The sequence below is a fragment of the Parasteatoda tepidariorum genome, chromosome 8 (genome assembly GCF_043381705.1).
Source record: "Parasteatoda tepidariorum isolate YZ-2023 chromosome 8, CAS_Ptep_4.0, whole genome shotgun sequence".
Classification (NCBI taxonomy): Eukaryota; Metazoa; Arthropoda; class Arachnida; order Araneae; family Theridiidae; genus Parasteatoda; species Parasteatoda tepidariorum.
This window is the reverse complement of record NC_092211.1, coordinates 25,728,038-25,752,061: the sequence shown is the minus strand read 5'-3', so window position 1 is coordinate 25,752,061 and position 24,024 is coordinate 25,728,038. Positions and strand designations below refer to the sequence as shown.

At 27.0% G+C, this 24,024-nt stretch overlaps 3 protein-coding genes across 6 annotated transcripts; 1 reads left to right on the top strand and 2 right to left on the bottom strand.

Annotated features, from left to right (window-relative positions):
• Positions 1–1,696: 1,696 nt before the first annotated feature.
• On the bottom strand, positions 1,697–3,343 carry LOC107442786 (G patch domain and ankyrin repeat-containing protein 1 homolog). The gene has a single exon (XM_016056431.3). It carries the CDS (start codon positions 3,129–3,131, stop codon positions 2,106–2,108), a length of 1,026 nt encoding a protein of 341 aa, XP_015911917.1. The 5' UTR covers positions 3,132–3,343; the 3' UTR covers positions 1,697–2,105.
• Positions 3,344–3,557: 214 nt separating this feature from the next.
• On the top strand, positions 3,558–13,277 carry LOC107442785 (Pdrg1 prefoldin-like subunit). Of its 3 annotated transcripts, none has more exons than XM_016056430.4 (4): positions 3,558–3,634; positions 5,079–5,216; positions 11,092–11,204; positions 12,813–13,277. In XM_016056430.4, exons 2-4 carry the CDS (start codon positions 5,086–5,088, stop codon positions 12,977–12,979), a joined length of 411 nt encoding a protein of 136 aa, XP_015911916.2. In that variant the 5' UTR covers positions 3,558–3,634; positions 5,079–5,085; the 3' UTR covers positions 12,980–13,277. The 3 variants fall into 3 exon arrangements, with proteins under 3 accessions (XP_015911916.2, XP_015911914.2, XP_015911915.2); XM_016056428.3 differs by having other exon boundaries at positions 3,562–3,796; XM_016056429.4 differs by having other exon boundaries at positions 3,562–3,836.
• Positions 8,167–23,837, bottom strand: LOC107442784 (decapping and exoribonuclease protein). Of its 2 annotated transcripts, none has more exons than XM_071184513.1 (7): positions 23,114–23,790; positions 20,823–21,052; positions 17,138–17,363; positions 15,966–16,101; positions 15,795–15,880; positions 14,828–14,946; positions 8,167–8,243 (listed from the first exon to the last, which is right to left on the bottom strand). In XM_071184513.1, the coding sequence occupies exons 1-6, from the start codon at positions 23,410–23,412 to the stop codon at positions 14,832–14,834; spliced, it is 1,092 nt and encodes a 363-aa protein (XP_071040614.1). In that variant the 5' UTR covers positions 23,413–23,790; the 3' UTR covers positions 8,167–8,243; positions 14,828–14,831. The 2 variants fall into 2 exon arrangements, with proteins under 2 accessions (XP_071040614.1, XP_015911912.1); XM_016056426.3 differs by lacking the exon at positions 8,167–8,243 and adding an exon at positions 12,957–13,196 and having other exon boundaries at positions 23,114–23,837.
• Between the last annotated feature and the right edge of the window lie 187 nt (positions 23,838–24,024).

The following is a 24,024-nucleotide window of genomic DNA, read 5'->3' as shown; positions in this document are numbered from 1 at the left end:
ACCACGTGTTCACTGTAGGTAAGGTTTCTTCATGTAAGACGTTTAAATTTCTTGTGCATGAATGTAAGATGAACAAATACCTTGTTAAGACGACATCTTCTACTCCGTAACGGACAAATGAAAATGAAACAAATGTCGGTAGAAACGGTCAAAACGAAACAAATATGGATATTTTTCAGTCATATAAATATAATAACTGATGGAAAAGTAGATATAGAACATTTTCCAAATGATGATGCAGCAAAAATATTCAATTAGAAGATGTTAAAAAAGTATTATAATTAAAAAAATATTTTTTTTCCAAGTCTATTCATGTTTTTTTAATTTTTAGAAATCTCACTAACTTTTTGAAATCTCACCCTGTTTTTGAGAAAGGGTGAGAAATTCTCTCCCACTTTTTTTTTGTAATGAAAACACTGGTCATATCTATCTCATTATTATCTATCACATTTAATGTATTGCAATTAATGAAAAAAAAAGGGTGGAATATATATAGAATTTTTTTTCTTTTCAAGTTTGGTTAAATTCTGCAAGCACAATCTTCCAATAAGCCGTTTCATGTTGTTTTAATTTTCTTAAAGAATTATGTGTCACAACTTTTATTTGCATCTTCTCTGTGATTTTTTTTTTTGTGTATTTTACAAGCTATAGTACATAAGCAGAATTACTGATCCATGAGTTTTTAAAATCTTAGTTAAGAAAACTAAATATCAATGTAGTTTATTTATAAACATATTGATAATGTTATTTTTAAATGATTGAATATTTGCAATGCCTACAGACATTCTTTTATCTATCTTTTTTCCTGCCAAAAAACCTGTTTTCCTTTTTTCTTATTCAGTGAGAAAAGAGAAATGCATGCACAAACTTGCTCACTTTGTTACAAAACACTACATAGTTTATAGACAAATAAAAGGATGAAATCGATGCACATAAAAAACAGTTTAAAAAATTATTATCAATAAAATATGTTAGCATGACTTGATAATAGAATCAAACAAATGAGGAAGTTAATGGGCATTCTCCTGATTGAAAAGCTTGAACAAATTATTATGTATTATCGTTGCTACAAAATACTAAAATCAAATATATTTCAACTATGGAAATATCAGAGAATGATTTCAGAAAATTAAGAAACCAAACTACAATGAAATAATTGGTAGTTTAAAGGGAAAAAAATATGTTTGCTTTATTATTGCATTTTTTAGGTAATTCAAAACATATTAGCTAAATAATTTTTTTTATTAATTAAAATACTAAATTTAGCTAAATTCATGAAATCACAAATACTGATAACCAACCTATAAAAATATTTTAGCCGATTGACATTAATTCTATTAATGAGGATTACATAGTTCCATGAAATTGACTATTATAATTTTTCCATAAAGGTAATATTTTCATAAGAAATATTTCATTTATTTTGTTTCTAAGAAATTTTGTTACCTTAACATTCAAGTTACAATCAACTTCACAATCTGCCCTCAAAAATAAAATTAGTAATGTTAATGGATGCTGCACATATTCTTTCAAAAGTTCTTTTTTAAAAACTTTTACAAGAGATAAAAAGCATCTAGCATTGGTATTTAACCCCTTTCTTCTCGCTCCCCTGAAAATGCCGGGGTGAGGTTTCGCCCTCTATTTCTCGGACTGGAGTGTTCAGTAGTAACACACCAATAAGAATAAAACTAATTCATTTCTTTTGCACGGAAAACATTTTATTTCTCCTTTTACACATCAGATGGCAATACCAGTATATTAAGGTAATTGAAGATAGTTAGTTTATTTTAAACTAGATGTCAGCAATAATCGAATACGTGTATTCGGCATAATAGGCACTTTTATGACCGTTTTCTTGAAAATTAATCGATTGTTAAGGGGTTAAACATTTTTCATGTTCTGGCATTAACTCTACATACCAACCAAGGGTTTCAAAGACCAATTGGGAAAAGTCTATAGTTATATTTTTTCAATAAACTATTCAAGTTTTAGTTTTAAACAATAAATAGATAAAACAATGTTCTACAGAAATAAAATTATTATTAAAAACTCACACTTTTATAACAAATTATATTATTTAAATAACTTAGCATCACAGTTAGCTTTTATGTATCACCAATAAACTGTCTTCTAAATTCTATTTCTTTTTGTCGATTTTTTCTTTCAAGTTTTACCAGCTGCCACTTCTTTAGAGTTCTTTCTCGAACAATTTTTACAGATGGAGGATCACAAATCCTTTTAACTGCTGTAGAGTCATTTGCATTAAAATGAGTAACACGTGCAACTTCTTTATATTTACCAATACAGCTCCTATCTTTTTTCAACACAGTTTTGATTGGAAACTTCCTACCTTCTTCTTTAGAACCTAAACCTTTATTTTGGTTCCAACCTTTTTTAATCATGATTTGAAACCCTTTATTGTTTTCTGGTATATGATAAAAAGTTGTAGACTCTGCCTTTCTTGAAGCAAATAAATGAGCAATGCTTTTGTTATGAGTAAATGTGGATTCTGTATAAAATATTTTACAATCGTTACAATATTTTTCCTTTTCGTCTTTTACGTTTATACATTCTTTATGCTCTAGCTCCAAGCCACACTCAAAAAGATTAAGTATGTCAATATGCTGCTTGGCTCTAGCTATGTCCAAAGCAGTTTTACCTTGTTTACACTTTACGTTCACATCTGCACCACATTGTAAAAGATATTTAACGACATTTAAATGACCTTCACAGGTTGCACACATCAATGGAGTCCATCCATATACGTCTTGTTTATTAATTAAACTTTTATCGTCTTTGTTTATACATTCCTTAATGACTTCTAAAGTTCCTTCTTGAGCATATCGAAAAATATCGTTGGGACGATATTTATTTCTCTTTTTAATCGATGGCAGTTTCTTACAAACTTTTGGTAAGAATGTTGAGTGTTTAACTTCCGACGTTGATGGGATTGCTAAGATGTCTTTATAGAAATCGCTAGCTTCCTTACCACTTAAGTTGTTAATGGTACGTTGAGGTTTTTTGGTGTTTTCTGGGACAAATCTTTGTTCTCCAGAAGAAGTTACAAAAGGTATAAACTCCAAAGTATAATAGTCTCGAGCAGAAAATTTGCTGGAATTTGTTGAAGCCATGTCAAAATTTCTTTAGGTTCAATTTTGTTGGGATCAGATTTACCTTAATTTACAATCCCTTGTTTATATTTCACAAGACAAATGCACAATACGTTGACATGTTTCATCAAAAAAGTGTAATAATTCTTTAGGGTTAAATTATAAATAATAAACACTTATATTGTCTGTATTTGTTTATATTGGTCAATTCTGATTGATTGATTAGCCAACTTCCATCAACGCTATGTTAGCCGAGATGCTGAAGATCAATAATTAAATCTAAAAAAACTAAAACAATATTTCAAATAATACAAAACAAAAAATATTTAAATTTAAATCACTTTGTTGAAATGCTTGTCAAGAAATTATAGTAGTTAAAAATAAATAACGCTCTAATTTCAAATAATGTAAAGCTATAAGCGAATTCAGTATTTACGTCAAAACTTTTAAGCAGTTCTCTTAATCAATCAACAAAAGTAAACAACGAAGAACGAAGTATTTTTTTTTGTAAAGATTTTTCATGTGTAATACATTTTTAAAATTTCATTACAATTGAACAAAAATATGTACTTAGATGTGGATAGTTTCACGCCTGACTTAGTTGACTGAATTAAAAGCTTCTTAAATTTGCTTTAATTTGAAACACTGTGCATTGAAAATTTATCTCTTGTCAAATACTGAATTCGGTACTTTTACTTTTCTTTTTATAAGAAATGTTAATCCAAAGTATTTTGAATTTAATATTCTTTTGCTTTGTACGTTATTTTTATTTGCAAATAATTCATGTTTATTGAATCCTTTTATTTGTATCTCCATCTTTCTAATCAATTTTAACTGTGTGAAAATACCTACTTGTAAATGTAAGAGGTTTTATAAAATGCTCTAAGGTAGATAATCCAAAGTATTTTCAATTTAATATTCTTTTGCTTTGTACGTTACAAATAATTCATGTTTATTAAATCCTTTTATTTGCATCTCCATCTTTCTAATAAATTTTAGCTTTGTGAAAATACCTACTTGTAAATGTAAGAGGTCTAAGGTAGATAAGTGACTTTAATCTTTTTGTGTGAAAATTAACGGAATATTCTAAAGCATACCTATGCAATTCTGTGCAGTTCTCCACAAACTAAGACATCATTTAACTAATAGCAGCAGCATCTTTAATTAAAGTTTTTAATTCTAACAATTTTCTTATTTCAGTGAAAACTTCAAGAAACATATTGTTTACATACAGTAATCTAATTATTAAAAATTTGGAGGTATTAAGTAAATTATCAATCTTTAAATTTGTAATTGAATGATAAGTATTACTTTATATTTTTACTTACTACTTAGTTCCACTTTTTACTTATATTTTTACTGATGTGATTGTAATCATTCAGAAAAAAAGGATTGCAATAGAAAATAAGCCATATGAATAATTTAATTCTGCTTTATTCTGTTTTATTGGTTATTATACTACTCAGAGATTTTTAAACTAAATTCAGGGGGAGGGATTTAACCAGTCCATTGCCAGCCAAGTACAGATGGTTATGCTATGTTACTGAAAGGTGAAAATCGATGAAGATAAATTTTCTTATTTTAGCAACCATTTTAAATTTTACATTAGTTTGTTAATTATTAATATGTTGTTTTCATGAGAAATATTTTCTAGAAATATAGTTAGATGATAATATACATCTAACTATAACTTAATCTGCTTTATTGACATAATCTGTGGGAAAGAATTTCGTCGTGTTATATCTGGTGATTCAGAACAGACGTGCTAATCTGTATTTTATGTATTCAATCTGTATGCTTATATAATTCCTCTTGTTTACATTATCTGGACTGTATTTAATTACTATTAAATCTCTATTTAATTTCTTTTAAATCAAAAATCTATATTTTCTTCATTAAGATAATCATAACTACCTTATTGAAGTTATTAAATTTTGTTCTTATTTTAATATGTATGCAATCTTTCAGCACTAGAATGGCTCAAAATACAGCACAGTGTTTAGATTATTTGTCTAAACTCGAAGAAACTGCACAAGACATACTAATAGACAAAGAACAAATTGTAAATCTTAACAGGCGGAGCAATACTCTAAGAGAAGCAAAGAGGTATATTTCTAAATTTTATTTATGAACTTTCAAATTAAAGTTATTATTGGTGTACTAATTCAGTATAATTTTTTCCATAATTTGAGTTGATTTCATAACATGTAACAATTTTTTTTTTTTTTTTTTTTAAAAAATTTAACTTGGGCACTGTTGGATAAATTTAAACCTTTTTGTAAATAAGTTTTTAAAAACCAAGATTTTGAATTAACAGAATAATAGTCTTCAGAGCTAGAAATTATAAATATTTAGTCACTTGTCCATTAACTACTAAAAGATATTGCTAGTCCATATACTTTTCTGTGGTTTGTTTACATGTCTCTATTCATTTTTTGTTGTTTTTTTTTCTATTAAAGAAAAAAGTTTAAGAGAATATTAATGTAAAATTAGAATATAAAGAATGGGTATTGTTCACAATTATTCATCAATTTGCTATTTTGTGAAAATAAAACAGACCAAAATATGAAACTGATAATCAAAAAACCAAAACAGCATACCTTCGGTATGCATTTGTTGTAATAACATATTTTAATTATCTTTTATTAACTCTTTTATTTAGCAGAATCATTTATCTTCTAAATATCTTCTTCAGGAAATATAACAGAGATTTTTTTTTTTTTTTTTTTTTTTTTTTTTTTTTTTTTTTTTTTTTTTTTTTTTTTTTNTATTAAAGAAAAAAGTTTAAGAGAATATTAATGTAAAATTAGAATATAAAGAATGGGTATTGTTCACAATTATTAATAAATTTGCTATTTTGTGAAAATAAAACAGACCAAAATATGAAACTGATAATCAAAAAACCAAAACAGCATACCTTCGGTATGCATTTGTTGTAATAACATATTTTAATTATCTTTTATTAACTCTTTTATTTAACAGAATCATTTATCTTCTTAATATCTTCAGGAAATATAACAGAGATTTTTTTTTGCTACATTTATTCACTTTTGTCTTAATTTATTCTTATTTATTTTTTACAAGACTATTTTTTTTATTATTTTTATTTATTTATTATTATTACAATTAGGGTTCGCACACCAATCATGAAAATTTAATGGTCCAAAACCTTAATATGATAAACAAATTTGAGAAAAAAATATCAATTTTACAGAGTTGCATAATTAATGTTATGATACACATCAAAATTAGTAGTTACCATCTATTACACCCACCCTAAAACTAATTAGGTCCATTACCCCATAATCATTAAAGATCAGTATTTTTAAAATTAAATAAAAGAAAAAGCTAAAATAATAGGTAATAAACAGATTCATCATATAGATTAAAATGCTTAGACCAAATAAAAAAAGAAAAAGAAAATAAGAACTAACAAAATATTCTATTAGAAATTAATTATCTAAAAATTATAAATAAGGTAATCTAAAAATTATAAATAAAACAATTTTTTATTGATGAACATTTATACTGTCAGTACATGAATACAAAGCACAGCATAACATGTAAATAAGAAATATCAACATTTGCATTTAAAAACTTTTGTGCTTGATACTTTCAATTTTTCCATTTGAAAAATTTTAAAACTAAAATCTAACCTACGCCTAGAACAATAAAATTAGCACAAAAATTTTTTTAAGTGCGTGGCATTCAAAGCAAGAAAGTATTTTTCTTCGAACATATTTCAACCTGAAAATTTTTTCGCCTATGCGTATTCAGGGGTCTGTCCAGGCAAAATTTACTACCGTTTAGCAGTACCTTCACAAATTCAACTTTAGGAAAAACGGTAGTTTCACAAAATACTCTTTCTTAAAATTTTATTTTTGTATCCCTTAATAAACAATAAATCCATATTTTTACTGCATTTTTGTATTGATCTTTTAATATAATTTTTCACAAATTATGCCTACATTTTCACAAAATAGGTACCTCTCAGAAAAACCTAGGCAAACCCCTGGTATTATTTTTGTGACATTTGTAGAACATCTACCCTAATTATAATCTATATAGAACCCTAATTGTAATCCTTAAGGAGTTAAGAATTAAATTTAATAAATAGGTTTAAAAAATACTATCTTTTATATTTTTAAAATTATTCACAAGATTATTTTTTCACATGAAAATTATTCAGCTGCTTGCCTGTAAAAGTTTTATTCATCCAGTTTTATTTCCAGCTGTAAGATATGTTTAAATGATTGTAAACTTGTACTTCTTAAAATAAAGTGATCTATAATGTAAGAAAGTTACACAACTATGAAAACCTCTAAATTTACCCATTTTTACTATCAAAATATATCTCCTTGTTGAAGAGAACATTTGCTTTTTAGTATGGAAAATTCACAATTGAGAAAATTACATTTAAGCTTTGATTGAAATGAAACTCCTTATTACACTTCATGTTATATTGGTTTTAATTCACCAATTAAGCTGCTAATTATAAATGTTTTTGCTGAAAACGAATTTAATATATATATNAAGAATTATGATGCATAATTTTTAGAATGCGTGAATGCGAATCCCAATGCCTTATTTTAAAATTATGTATAAATACAAAAATCAAAGTTTGATATTATAAACCGCATGAGCAAATCAAAACATTAATTTTAAACTTGCATGAATATGAATCGCTACATAGGTTTTAATTTACCAATTAAGCTGCTAATTTTAAATGTTTTTGTAGAAAACGAGTTTTTAAAAAAATATGTATTTTATATATTAACATTCAATTCACCTAAATTTTAAATCCAAATTGTTATATAATTTTTTTATTGTTCTTTTCGTTGCTATGATGCAACTTAATAAAGCTTATCTATAGTCTGTCTAAGCTAAGAACTCCTCCCGCCACTAAGTCTGGGGTTGTCTGGTGCTATGGAAACAAGAATGGCGCATTTCAGGGAGGGTAGCTTCTCTCTAGGACCAACACAAAGGAACGAAGAAAGAGATTCCCTTTCTCTCGCCGACCCGAGCCGAAACCACTCCAATACAGCACCCCCACTGGAAATAGTCATACCTTGCTACCATGGTCACCGCCACAGGTCCAGACGGATGTCTGAAGGAGTTCTTATTTTAGACAAACTATAAGTAGGAAAAAAGATACAGCATAAGTAAACATTTGATTCATTGTTAAGTCTGGATTAAAAATTAACAATGTTTTTCCAACTTTTTTTTTTCAGAAAATTTCTTTCTTTTTTTTCTTGTTTAGGATTAAACTAATATGATTAATTTCCCTGAAAGAATGAAAAATGGAGTCAAGAGCTGAAATAAAAATAATATAGATTTTAACTTCATTTAAATTAACGATACTTAAGTTAATTTTAACCTAACAATTAAGTGGGTTGTAATTTTTTTTATCCACAATTTAGAATCAGTGACATCTTTTCTTGTCCAGGAAATTCTCATTCATTATGTAGGAATGAATAGATATTATTAGGTGTAGTCTAGACTAAAAAGTGGATCTAGTGGTGCCATTTAAATTGATAATGAATTATATTTTTATAAATTTCAGCAGTTTCAACAATTTGTAACAACACTACTAGTTTAGTTCTTTGCACAACACCGATTGATATTTTAATCTATAAAAAAGTTAATCTTCCCAATTGTTTATAAAGCTTCACTGTTCACAATCATGCAAATTAGGTATACCAAGAATGTAGATTCTTTGCGGAATTCCACGAATCTCAAAACTGTTGATTCGCGGACTTTGACGAACCAATAATTTATATTCAGAAAAAAATTTCTCAGAGCGCCACTAATCTAAAATTCAATTTTTGCTACTTATGCAAAATCACATTAATGAGGTATTTATTCCACCCTTTATTTTTTTCTAAGTTCTTATTGGCGTACAATGATGCCTTTTTTACGCAGATTTGTTAGAGAAAAACGAAATTTCAGATAAACTTTGAGAACAAAAAAGTTCATAATGACTTTGGCTGGAATTAATGAACTACTAAGGCAAACACAAAAGGATAAAATTGGTAATGTTAATATTAATTCTGAAGTGGCAAGAATTTAAAAGATTATTTACTAGAAAAAAATGGTGTTTTTCTCATTTTTTTAAATTTATAGTTTTCACGAGTAGTAATTTCGTTGAAAATTCCAATTTCTAAGGGAAGAATTATTTAATCAATGTGATATATTTGCTCGCTTTTCAATTGGGCTACAATTGGATCGAATTAACTATTAATCAGATATTACGACATGGAAATCTCGTATTTCAGTAATCACTTTCCAACGCACTTAATACTATCGTAAATCCATGTTTCAATCTTATTATTAAATTTTGTAAATGTTACTTTTGTCCATAAAAATAACTGTCTTTTAAATACCTTCTAAGCAGAAGAGAAAAAAATTAAGGAAAGAAAACTAACACATTGAGAAAAATTTTCAGATAATTTCTTCTACCAGCAATCACATGTCTGGTTACTGAAGCTTTTTTTCATGTTTTAGAACCTATTATTTAAATTCATATTTCAATGAATAATGTTTTTTTATCATCTATTTGAAGTTAGTGATATTTGAAAAAAAAAATTTTTTTACTGCTTCTGTTTTACATTGTTCTAGAAAAATAAACTGATATGATTGACCATAATTCAATTAAAAAATTTGAAGGCATACTTAACAATTGTTTAAAAATTAATATTTTTTAATTTTAAGCTAAACAATATACAAAAGATATTTTAGTGTTTCAATAGTTTTTATTATATTGAAATTCTATTTTAATATTTCATTTTCTATAAAAAAAAATTAGTGCCACACATTTTTCACTATTACCTGTATATTTGATGTTCATTCAGAGTTCATTATATCACCTGCATAATGAACTCTGAAAGAACATTTTGATGAATTCGGATCCCTGACCCTGAATATGTGGGGTAGACGCAATCTGAAAAATATGATCCCAATAGTTTGTGTCGGGAGAGTGATTGAAAGTTTTGAACCTTAATTTTACTTTCAGCATACTTTACTGTATTTTGAGAAATTTTTAAGCTATTTGAAAAAATTTTGCACATAATCATAAAACTTTTTAATCCAAAGATAATTCTATGTAAAAAAAATAATTTTTAATAATTATTTATTATTATTTTATTTCATAGTAGTCGAAAAATTGTGAATTCATAGGTATACAATTTTTTTTATAATCATTGTTAAGAATGTAGTTTTATAAGGCAAGAAACAAAACATTGTATAGTTCCTGACATACAACAATAAACATACAACTTCTATTGAAACTTGATTTTTTCAAGAACTATTGGGAACTTTGCATCAACAAATTTTGCAATTGCATGGAAAAAAATTTCATATTGGTGAAAAACTTTATAAACTAGATTATTAACTCTAGATATAACAAAATAGGTTAAAAGTAAAATTAACTTTAAGGTGTTCAAAATTTTGACCGCCCTCCTGACCTTATTTTTCCAGATTGCAGGTACCACTTATACGTTGAGGGTTAGAAATCCAAATCCATCAACAACAAAAAAAGTTAATGTTTGTTCATAGAAAGTATGTATTTAAGTCTGATTCCGTAACTTAAAATATTGTCTGTATAAATTAATTAGCCTGTTAGAGGTCACCCCCATTAAACCATTAAGTTTTAGTCCTAGTAACATGAAAATCCCATTATTAGATTAGAAGTTATTCAGGGCGTTTTTCGCACTGTACATTATTCTTCGTCTTTATGTAAACAAACTAATTTTAGCTTATTTTAGTGTTCATTTCAAGACTAAAAAACTAAATTTGGAAGTAATAAAAAAAAAACACATTTTATAACTACAAAGAGTAGAGTAGTTTTGATATAAAAGTTACATCAGTTACAAATAATTTCACAAGCAAAAATATAATAGAAATAAAAATAATTTATAACAACATCTATTTAGTCATTATTTCAAATTTACACAATTTTCTCATTACTTAATTCTATTTTTAGAGCTCTGCAAGCTGAACTGAAAAAAGAAAAACCTACATCAAAAACATGGCTGTGTTTTGGAAATATGTTTATAAAATGTCCTACTCCAAAAGCTCTAACAATTGTAGAAAAAGGTATATATATGCAGTTACAAAATTGTTTGGTATTAAGGTTTTTGACTATTCTGTAAACCAATCACATTATGTGATTCATTCTACTTGTATATTAAGCCTAGATATTATTTGAAAAGTTTTTTTATAAATTTCTTAAAACTTTATCCTGAAATTAACTTATCTTATGTTTGATTTATTTATGTCTTGATTAAACAATTAATTATACACTTTAATATTCAATTCCTACTTTTAATATCTATACTTTTTATATTTTTATTGCAACTTAGTTAAAATTTACATTGTTTTTTAATACAATGTCAAGTCATTTATTCCATTGTTCAAAAATTTAATTAAAAAGTTCATGTAATCAATGATAACTTTTAACAAAACTGGACCACTTCACTCTGTATATTCTAACAATGATCCCTCTAAAAGCTTGAATGTTATCTTAGAAATCTTAAATCTAACACAGTGTTTTGGTTATCCTTTGAAATTTTTAACTATTAGAAGTTAAGCTTTCCTTAGAATTTTATTAAAACCAAATTCTGTATAGGAGGAAAAAAATTTTATCACTGCAAAATTGAATTGTTTCAAGAGAAATAATTTTTACTTAAAGGATTATTTCTCTGAAATTTATGATATATTTAGCCAATAATTAGCATCCCCTAATGAAAACTTTTATTAATTGAATGGAAAAAAAATTGCTCATTGCATAGTTGCTAACTCTTCTACATTCTACAGAAGCTTTTTGCATTTATATCCCATTTTCTGCCTTTCTGCTTTGACACTCAAATCTATATTTTAAAAATGTACATAAGAATTTTTAGAAAATAATTAATTTCTGTTTTTCTCAGGCAGTAGTGCCGTTTAATTTTGTAGTCCCTCAGCCTGGTCAGTATTCTAGGTCATTAATTAATTCAAAATATAAAATTTTAAGTATCTAAATAATACAAAAAAATGGATCATATTTTCTTATTTTTTAGATTTATTTGAGTTGTGTTAAAACTATATTTCAATAACTGCACAATTGATAACTTGAAAAATTGATTGTTCATAAAATCTTCTGCAATTAAAGTAATTTCATCAGCAATTTTGTTGTAAATCTTCAGTATTTTAAAAAATGGGTTTTGGCAGGTATGCCATTGTAATTTGGCAACAATATATTACCATTGTATATAAAAGGCTTAGGGCAATATAATAATAAGCCACATTTTCAAATTGTTCAGGGAAGCATTTTTGGTAAAGGAACACCAAGACTTTCATGTAGGGATTAAGATATTTCTGCTTATTTTTGTCTTATATGGGAAAAAATTTCAAAACTTGTAAAGTATTTATCTGGGGAAATACTAAGAAAGGATTTCATGTAAAAAATTTTAGTTTAAAAAAAAATGTGGCGTATCACTACATTATGTAAGCTCTTCATATATTAAGATATTGTTGGGAGAAAAAGTATTATTTAGTGTGGAGCTAAAGATAACTTTAGTAACATTTATGTTTAATTTGCAGAAAATATTAAGTCTAAGTAAATTGCAGTGAAATTCTATGGACTTTCTAACTTACTAAAAGTGACTAAATATACTTTAGATATATTCTTGTTAAATTAAAATAACAATCTGTAACTTGTTTCAGATGAAACTGTGATCAATGAAGAAATTAACAAAATTCGAGACAATCTAAAACCTAAAGTTGAAAATATGAGAAACCTAGAAGGAAAGCCTCCATCAAAGTTTAATTTGAAGCCTCTAAACAAAGATGAAGTGACAGCAATGCAAAGCCTTTTACCAACAGTTTATTAAAATATACAACTTTTTTTTTTATAAGTCATTTTAGTTAGAAAAATATAAAAGAATTGTAACAGCAAAAGAACTGTAACTTTGAAGTCATATAAATTTAAAACATTAACATAAAAAATGATTGAATTCAATGTGACTTGATTAATATCATGATATCATTCCAATAACTTTCTTGCTTATTTATCCTGTAATAAATTTTGTTCATTTATATACTGTAAACCTGCAAAATAATGGATATTATAAATATGAACAAAAGTAACAATACTTTTTATTGTAATTTCATAAAATAAACTTTTTAATTCATCATTATTCATATTTTTCTTTTCCAGAAGGTTTATAATCTCTGATAAATTTTTCTAATTGCTGATGTATTATTTTCTTGAATGATTAATAACAAACACTACAATGACATTAATCAATAAAAAATAACTTTGAAAAATCCCTTTGAATTATAAATAGCGAAAATCTATTAAATATTTGAGCAAGAAATAAGAACATGCAATCTAAACTTTGTATGATCTAGCTTAAAACATCAAACCTTCCTGAGGGCTTTGAACTTATAATACATATAAAAATAAAGCTTATTCTATGTAGAATAGATAAAAAGTTAATTTATTTCCAATTTTTCGATAAATTTTACTAAATTAGGGAAATTTTAAAGATAAACCATTCTAGCAGAATTACATTAAGCAATACAATTTAAATATAAAGTTAGAAACCAAAAACGAAACTCTAAAGATATGTATGTTATCAAAAACAGCGTTTCATCACCAAATCAAAATTGATTTGGTTATTCTAACTGTAACTTTATCTTTATTTATATTTCTTATATGTAAACATGTCCTTGTATTTTCTCAGGGTAATTTAGACTTCCGTTTTATGTATCATTGAATTTTCATCTTTATTTCAATATTTGATTCTTGATGGACCTGTGTAGGCGTCAGAGTGTCTCACAGTACACATCGGAGTTAATGATTTTTCTGTGCTCGAGGAAATCGGATAACACCTCGCTGCTCCTCAATCGTCGAATTTTGCAACGCGAACGCCATCCTGTCCTCATACGGACTGCCGCATCATTTGGACGCCGCTTTTGATAAGAGCCTCTGCGGGCACCTGCGCATGGTGCTTTCCCAGTCAGAGACTCCAATCACATCCCGAGATGGCTCGCTACGTTCTCCCATGGCGGAATATGAAAATATTTAACTGTTACGTTTTTATGTCGTTTTGTACCTTTTCATTTGATCACTCCTTGTATCTTTAGAATTTCGTTTTTAGTTTCTAACTTTTTATTTAAATTGTTTACATAAGAAAAATTCGGTGTTAGCTGCTTATAGCACTTTCCCAGTTTGACTTGATATTTGAAATGTTTTTTTTCTTAAAAGTTGCTTAAATCAATTTTATACTTTGATTGGATTAAGTAATACACTGAGCTGAAAGCAAAAATGTATCGATCAAAAGATTTGTCCCAACATTATATGACTCATAATGTTTCAACTTCTTTTGGTCTTAGTGATAAAGCTTTTGAGAACTATATCAGATCTAAAACATTACCATAAACTACTTTAAATTTAATTTGTTTTATTTTTAAAAAAAACGGAACTGCATTTTAAGTCAGAAAAGTAAAAACTTTTTCAACCATGCACTTAGTTCAACTGGATAAAAGATATAATAATATAATTGTTGATAAGGAAAGTCTGAATTTTAACACAAAGCTTAGTTCAAGCAACCCTATGCTTAGTTCAATTTTATAAACGATACTTAGCTATAATGTCTGTTACTACAGAAATAAGGAATTAAAAAATAAATAAGTGTTAAATAAACAAGTGATTTTTAAATATTCTATAAACATACCAATTTACTCCATAGCAGTCTTGTACCAGCCAGGTAAAACCTTGTATTTGTCTTCTGGATTTGCTAATTTTTCTATATGAACTATTCCATCACCGGTATAGGAAAATTTGTAGACGATGCTGCAAAAATATTTTCTATTGTATAATATGAAAACTAATTTACGAGTTTTAAAATTATCTGGTAATATTTAAAAGTATGCAGTATACTTCTGTCCAGTTTTGTATATTAAAAAAAATTATTATAATAATTGTCCAATCTGAAAAAAATTTATATAAAATTGCAAATTTTTAATTTTGAAAGCTGATTTAATACAATAAAGCTTTTTATTGAATATGTAAAAGTAAAATATGTAATATCTTTTTAATAAAAGTAAATATGTAATATATTTTTATTTTGAATTTCATATTTAAACAATTTGATTGACTTTTTACGATATAAGGCTATCAAAATGTATGCAAAAAATTAAGAAAACCTTTCATTTAAGGAGGAATTAAATATAACAAATAGTTATTAAAAATTGTCTGCCAATTACCACTTATTTCATTGAAAATGAGCATTTTTTTAAACAAATATAGAATTATTATAAATATCTGAAAATTACTTTATTTCACACTTGTATCTCAAAATTTTTCTTCATTTTAGAAATTACCTTATAATGTTTACCACGTTATGATAAATGCTTCAAAGGCTTGCTATAATCTTAATCTATTTATCTTGATAATGCTACCTGACATTATTAATATTAAGTTTTTTTTTAATCATTTAAAATTTGCAATTCGAGAAAACGGGTCCACTATTAAAAATGCTACAACTGGCCAGTAGTAAAGTTTCCTAATTTTTCCCTGCGCCTGTACCTACATATACAATAAAAATAAATAAAAAAAACTATCTGACTATAAAGCTTGAAAAATTAAGTATTTCCTGAAGTAGCAGTAGTATAATATTTTAATAAATTAATTCAAATTACTTAGGATTATCTTCAGTTGCTGTTCGTTTGACTAGTTTCAAAAATTTATCACAGAAATTTAGGCATACTTCTGGCGACCATAGCCCCTGTGAAAATAAAATATTTTATAATTAAAGTGTGTTGCAGCAAAAAATTCATTATAATAAAATTTGACAATGAAATTTTATTTACGTAAGCCATGTCTTGGATATCACTAATTTTGTAGAAGTCTAAATACTTAACAATACCATTCTCATTTCTTCTGCCACATATGATCTCAGTTATACCAGTTAAATAGGACTGCGCCCACCATGTATTTAATTTACCACTGAAAATAAACATTCATTAAAAATACACTCTAATTACTTTATATTAAATTACAATATTTATGGAGTTAATAAGTGAGTATAAAACTTGTTTGAGAAAATATATGAAAGATTCAACCCCAATTTAAACAATTCTATATACACATCGACCGATAATTAAACTTAAAGCTTATTGACGACAAAGGAATATAACAAAGCAAACCATTGAATTATTAATATTTTACATTTTATAAGTTGAATATTGTCTTAAAAAGAAAAAAACTGAAAATTTAAAAAAAAATTAAATGTTAAAAGTGCTGTTTTAAAGGTTTATTTTTATGATAAAACAATAAAATATTTTAATTTAAGGATAGAAATTAAAATATAAGATATTTTTTCGATATTTATTTTTTTCCAAAAGTTCGCATACATAAAGCTATATTTAAATTGCATTGATAAATTTACACTAGTTTTTCTTCCCTTCAATAAAAAGTTCCATACGTTTTATAAACTTTTAAAATTCTTCCAATATTTTGCTACAGTTTTGTAGACTTAGAGGTTGGGCAGCTCTGACGAGCAGGGCACATCGACCAGAGGTCTATAGTACTCAAACCCTAAAATCATGATTAGCATGAAAGCCCTATGGCTGAAATAAAATTCAGCAAGCACTTTACAGGAACATCTTGCAGTTCCCAGGCATTGACGATATGCTGCCCTAAATGCTCAAATCTTTGTACAGTTTTGTAATTAAGTTGTAATTTTTTTTAAGAAACAAGCAAATTACTTTGCACATATTACCAAAATAGACAACAAGTAATTTCTGCTTATCATTTTGTATATCAGTGCTTAATACTAATTATAGAGAAAAATGTCTATAGGAATCACTGCAACACATTACAATGGGAAAGATACACAAAAATAATATTAATTATACCAGGACATTAATACAATCTGAACAATCTTGTTAACTATTAATTTTTAAGTTATCTTTACATTTTTAAATCTTTCAAAGAATTCTTTCATTGTACACTTCATAAATTTTGTTACAGAAATTGATACCTGCAAAAATTAAAAACATCAGTGGTTCTTTTTAAAATTTGGGAGGTCTTCAGTTCAATATAGCATGAAGTATCACCTGACCCAGTCTGAGAAAATTGATGAGGTATAACTGCATCAATTTCTGCTTGGTATAGTAAAGAAAAATCATTAAACTTATTTTTCAAAACAATGCAATATTCCTCATGATTGTTTCTAGAAGTTAAGTCAACCTCACCATCGACTTGAGCTGAAAATAAAACAATATACTATAATTAATAGTAATAATTTAATACAAATGCATGCATAGTCTATGTCACCATTAAAAATATGAAATGTTAGTAGCAAAAAACTTTCTGCATTATATTTGATTTCAATGATTTCTCTATACCTATATAATTTGGAATTTCTTTAACATATGGGTATTGTTTTACCTTTTATGTTATGCTTTATATAGTATGCATGCAGCTAAGAAAAACATTTATCAAAACATTTTATACAAGTTTTTTCTATTTATCACCTAAAGTCTTTAACCTACTCCTTCTTGAGGTTGGAACTGGCATCAGAATAAATATCATTAAAAAAAACTAAGAAAAAAATTACTTTTTATTTACTCTTAATATAGAAGATATTCTTTCATATCAGTACTTGACCCTTTAACCTTTTCTGTATACGTATTTTGGTAACCATGTCCAACTTCCTGACTGAAAACTTAATTTTTTTCAAAATTTAGAACTCCTTATTATTATTTGAATTTTATATATTTGCAAGTTAAATATGATTTTTTCCCTTCTTTTAGGTATATTATCCTTTCTTTAGCTTTTTTTTTTATCACAAAATAAATTCAATTTTTCCGTCACTGACATAAGTATAGAGATTTAAAAGTGGTTCATTTACTTTATTTCTACTATAATTGTTTTGATATTTTGAATTTTTTCAAATAAATTTCATTACATCGGAGAAAATTTAAATAAACATTTCTTACATTTTTGAAATTAACTAAAACTGTGCAAAGCAATAATGTTAGTCTTACTTTAGTCTTATCAACTTTGGAATGCCATACAACTTTGCATTATATCCTAGGATAATAATCAAAAATCCATATGTAATAATAAAAAAAATATAATAATGCATACTATTAAGTTAGTATTAACAGAAAATTTCTTTCTTTACACTTCATTATTTGAGTAAAAAAAAATATTAGAGTATTTATTGAAAATTTTAAATTAACAAACAATAAGTTTCATTTGCTAACTATCATTGGCTGTGTCACATAATGACATATTAAATTAGTATTAACAGAAAATTTCTTTCTTAACACTTCATTATTTGAATCGTATTGGTCCTCGTTAAACTGTGCTATCGTATTGTCGTCGGGCTACCGAAGCGGGGGTGCCATCCCCTCCGTAGAGGATCAAAATTGTGATGGCATGTCTTCGGATCNGAGAGATAATGTCTGCGTTGGACCGACTGCTCACGCTGAGCTAACAAAAAAGGGCGCTTGTCCTAAGAAACCAGACCTTTACAACAACAACAGCATTTGAATAAAAAAATTACTAGAATATTTATCAAAAATTTTAAATTAACAAACAATAAGTTTCATTTGCTAACCATAATAATTTTTCTCTATTTCAGAAGGAAATAAAATATGAAATTAAACAGACCTTTATAATGAAAGAAATAACATAAAAAATAATAATACAGTCGATGCTCAATATAACGACCCTTTTGGTCCGGATGAAAACAGACATAATGTGAGTGTACAAAAATACCATAAATATTAACTCGCAACTAATATAAATACTAGACCAATTTTAATCAAAACAATAAGAATTTGGTAACTAACAGGCAGTCATTTTTTACAAATAACATATGTCAAGATAATTGAGAAGACACATGTTTTAACCAGAAAATAATCCACAGAAGGAGAATGACATTTCCCATAAGAAGAGAATACAATTTTCAAACAAAAAAAGTGTGATTCATAAATTTATTATATCCTTTGATTACGAATATTATGAATAGGACTGGGCTATAAATCGATGTATCGAGACATATCGATTTAACGCATATATCGGCGAGACGATACAGAGACTTTCATTCAAGGGGATGCATCAGAAATCTGATTTAAGCCGTCGAGTAAAGACAACGAGCGCAAAACGATATAGCGATATAAGACACGCAAGGATATAAGAAAACNTTTTAAGCAAAACATATATATCTTCAAATTAATAAATTGATTTAAATCAATCTGAGTGTGAAGTTTTGATAGAAATCTGGCTTTCTGTGCCTTACAAGTAAATGAAATTCAAAAATACTATATCGCGATGCAAAATTATGATTATGAATTTCTGAACAAACATTTCAATAAATATTTTAAGTAAGATTTGTATATTGTAGTCAATTTATTTAATATATTTTTTAAGCAAAACATATATATCTTCAAATTAATAAATTGATTTAAATCAATCTGAGTGTGAAGTTTTGATAGAAATCTGGCTTTCTGTGCCTTACAAGTAAATGAAATTCAAAAATACTATATCGCGATGCAAAACTGACGATGCATCACGATATATAATTTCTAATTATCGCCCAGTCCTAATTATGAATGACCATAAATTATGACCACCTAAGACTTAGGATAAGAATTTAAGGGGTTATGCATCATTCCAAAGGGATCCATGGTGTTTAATTATTTATTGTGTGGTAATATTAAAGGAAATAATAGTTTAAATAATTTTTAAATGAAATGACTAAATTTTGTTCCTTATATTGGAATAACAGTTCAGAGGCGACATTCTAATGGACTTTAAAAGAACATTATGCCTATGGAATACAGAGTTCTCCCTAGGAATAAAAATGAGCAGGGTATTTTGAGTTTTGAAAGGGCACTCACTTATCATAAATATTTATCAAAATGTGTAATATAATGATTGAATTTTATGATTAACAATTTTTAGATTACCTTCTCATAATATTTTATGAATATATTTCAATTGGTAATTCTCTTTCACAATCAAAATAATAGAAAAATTTGTAGCTAATAAAAATAATCTCTGTGCATATTTATTTATTTTTTTAAAAAGTAAACTTGCAAAAAATGATTAATTGATAAACAACTTTAAAGTTTTTTTTCTATAATTTAAATAGAAAATTATGAAAAAAATCTACATTTAATGATGCATTTAAAAAAAAATAGTTTTAAAATCACTTAAAAAAATTAATTAATATTCCTTACCCCCTCCCTGAAAAAAAAACTTATAATAATTTAACTAGTTGAGAATAATCCTAACAAACTAAATGTTTGTAGTGGTAATCAGAATTAATCCTATAAACACAGATAATTTTACCAGAGTGTAATTATTATTTAAAAACAATTAATCGGAATAAAAAGGCAGCGTTTTTAAGGGATGGCATCTTACTTTTACAAAAAAGGCGCATTTTTTGGGATCAAAGAGCCCTTCAAAAAACGCTTGGAGAGAACACTGGGAATAGCAAACAGAACTTCAGCCGGGACATTATAATGAAAGGAAGGCTGAAATGTTGGGTCGTTCTAAAGAGTGTAGACTGAAATAGCATTTTCTTATGGTATGGGAACTCTTTTGTATATCTCTATGTAAAGAGAATTTTACCTTAAGATTTTATGAAAAATCTAAGTATCAGATTTGAATGCATTTTTAGATATGAATAAAATGGTATTATAATTTACCAGTTGTTAAATATTGCTCAAATTTGTATCCCCAAGACATATATCGTACCAGCTGTGGAAATTCATCTATACGAGCTATTTCTTTGTCTGTGTCAACAGCAGTAAGATAGATAATTCCATTCAATTTTGTTGCACATATATCCCAGTTATTCCGGTATGTTTTACTTGAGTAAGGAGTACACATAATTCTGGACAAAGTTCCACGTACTGTGACAAAATCTACATTCAGCCTAAAATTATAACGAAGAATATAAAATTTTTATTTATCAGTTAATGAATTTATTGAACAAAAATATATATCTTTACACAAGAGAATATGCTTTTTGTTGCAAGACAATACTGCCATTTTGGGATTAACATTTGGGGATTTCAAATGCATATAACTTTAGATATTAAAAAAATCAAACAATTTTATAACACTTTAAAAATCGAAACTCGTTGTTAAGAATATTTTCATCCCTAAAAGCCGGTTTTGTTGTTCATTATAATTTTGTTGCTCATTTTTAATATAGTCATTGTTTTAATATATTTTGGAATACATAAAATTAGAACAAAAATCAAAAATGGTTGAAATTCCCTTTGTAAAAATAACATCTTACTAAAATGTAATTTGCTGCTCTATCTAAAGAGAAAAGTATCCCTTACTTACTTACTTCGGGAGAAAATTTATACAAAGAACAACACAAAGAATATGGAAACATCCTTATTTGATATCACAAAAAACAAAAGTGAGTAACATGGATAAGGCAGCAAGCAAAAGTTTATACTGTTATTAAAAGAATTAAACATTTAAAAATTGCAATGGTTCAGCTTGATTTTTACCATGAAAGCAAAGGTAAAAATTAGGAAAATGTAATAACTTGTCCGCAGACCAGTAAATAAAAGATTGTAATGTAACTTCCACTAGAATAATACAATTACAATTCACTAGTACATAAGACGTGTCAACTCGATTCTATCTTGAGGTACCTTTTGATAGATGAAGGTTGACATCGTCTGTATTCTAGCCTCAACATTGGTAAACTACGGACGTGATCTGAACACGCTTACCTCAACAGACATGCCCACTTTAGTTTGAACACATCTACTTCAATAGATGCTCCACATTGAGCAGTTGACTTGATATTTGTGACTGCGACACTGTCTTCCTCGCGCTGTTACTACTCAGTCTCGGTCACACACCAATCGAGCTTTTACGCACTCGACTCCTAATAACAACACAGAAGCAACCACCTACACAGCCGTGAACTTAATACAGCTCTTACCAAGAGAGCTCTAAATCTGGTGAACTTAATACAGCTCTCTAGGTCTTTTGCAAAACGGCAATGAATTAACTAGTGATATAAAATTCTGGTGGGGAAGTAATGTAGTGCAACTTCCACTACAAGAATACAATTCACTAGTATATAAGACAAGTTAACTCAATTTTATCTTGGGGTACCTTTTAATAGATGAAGGTTGACATTGTCGATAACACTGGCTTCGCAAGACATTGCTAGTCTGAACACCTTTTTACAGATCCGTTTACATGTCTCTATTAGATATTTTTAAACAAAAAATTAATAAAATGGATTTGAAGGAAAAAATATAATACAAAGAATATAAAATTTTCATAATTATGAAGAAATATCCTATTTTGTGACAATATTACAGATCAAAACACAAAGCTGAAAATTAAAAACCAAGTAAGCATATGATCCCTCTGCATCAATCGCTGGTCTGGGTGATCAGATTTAGATAAAGGGAAAAACTTGCTGATACATTATTAGATGAATTATTTGAAGACAGTAAAGAGAGCAACAAGAATTTGAAAAAACTTATCAGAAATAGAAAATACACATTGTCAGCTCAGAATACACTATGTTAATCACAGTGAAAGTGTTAAAAACAACCTAATTGAGACTATTTCTGCACCAGTACCTGTTCACGGCAGTAAATATTGCCAAGGCATTTAAAAGTTTTGCTATATGCAAAAATTAATATATATCTTGGTTTGACTAAAGTGGCTACAAGTTAAATCTTTAGAGTTGGTTCCTTTCTGTGATGTTCCTTTTTAGTTTCTTGTATGCCTCTGCCTGGTTATTGCCAAAATTTGGAAACTTTTTTAGGTGCAGGCACTAATGCGGAAATCTCCTCAATCAATTGTTAGAAACCTGAACAAAACTTTGAAATCAAACATAATATTTTATTAAACACTAACAAAATCATTAAATAATATGTACCACTAAAATATTTAAAATACAAATAATATTTAGAAAATTTTTACCTGAACAAAACATTAATTTACTCACTTAACTTTGAAATGTAATATCCATTTCAATAGTGTATGTAGCTTTTCTATTGTGACATATTGCTGGAGTAAACCAGGAGAATAATCCGCATTTAAATCGAGTTCTCCAATTTTTAAATCAGAAAGTAGATACTTCATTTGTCTTTTATCAAAATGCATTCTTTTATTTGAATCAATTGAAAAATGGCCTATTTCAATTGGTTTACCAATGAGAGAGATATAAAGCTTAGAACATGGATCGAAAGTTTCATCTTGATTAATCTCGTTAGAATTTAATTTAGAAAAGTTAATAGTAGTCATTTTACTGCATTAAAATGTAACTTGTGGCATTTAAATATGATCTCTCAAAATAAAATCACAATTTAATAAATAGTACTTTAAACATTTTGATAGGAATATAAATTCATCATTAAAAAAATGCATATTGCAGAAAAAGTAGAACTAAAAATATAGGTTATTATATTTTTTTAAAAAATTGGAAATCAGTTTCCAAAAGAAGTTGCATGGCCTTACTCTTATCTCGCGACTTATTTAATTAAAAATTCAATAAAGATTCACATTACATTGGAAATTTTTAAGACCGAGCTAAGAAAATTAATATTATAGCCTCTGATTTAAACAGCAGATATTTAACATTTCAATTGTTTGTGCTGTTGTGACTCCATGGATTGTTGCTAGCAGAACTTCATCTCCTCATCATAATTTGGTATTGCATTGTTGCTTATAACTTACATAGCTACTATAACCTTTTCCTTGTCAAAATATGCTCAAGAAGCAAATTATTTCTCTTAATTTTGAAAAAATTTCCAAAAAAATTTAATTTATTGCAATATTTATTGATGAAAAGAATTAAAAAACAATTCAGCTTATCTTTTAGTTGTTTTTGTCACTGATATGAAACTTTTAATACAA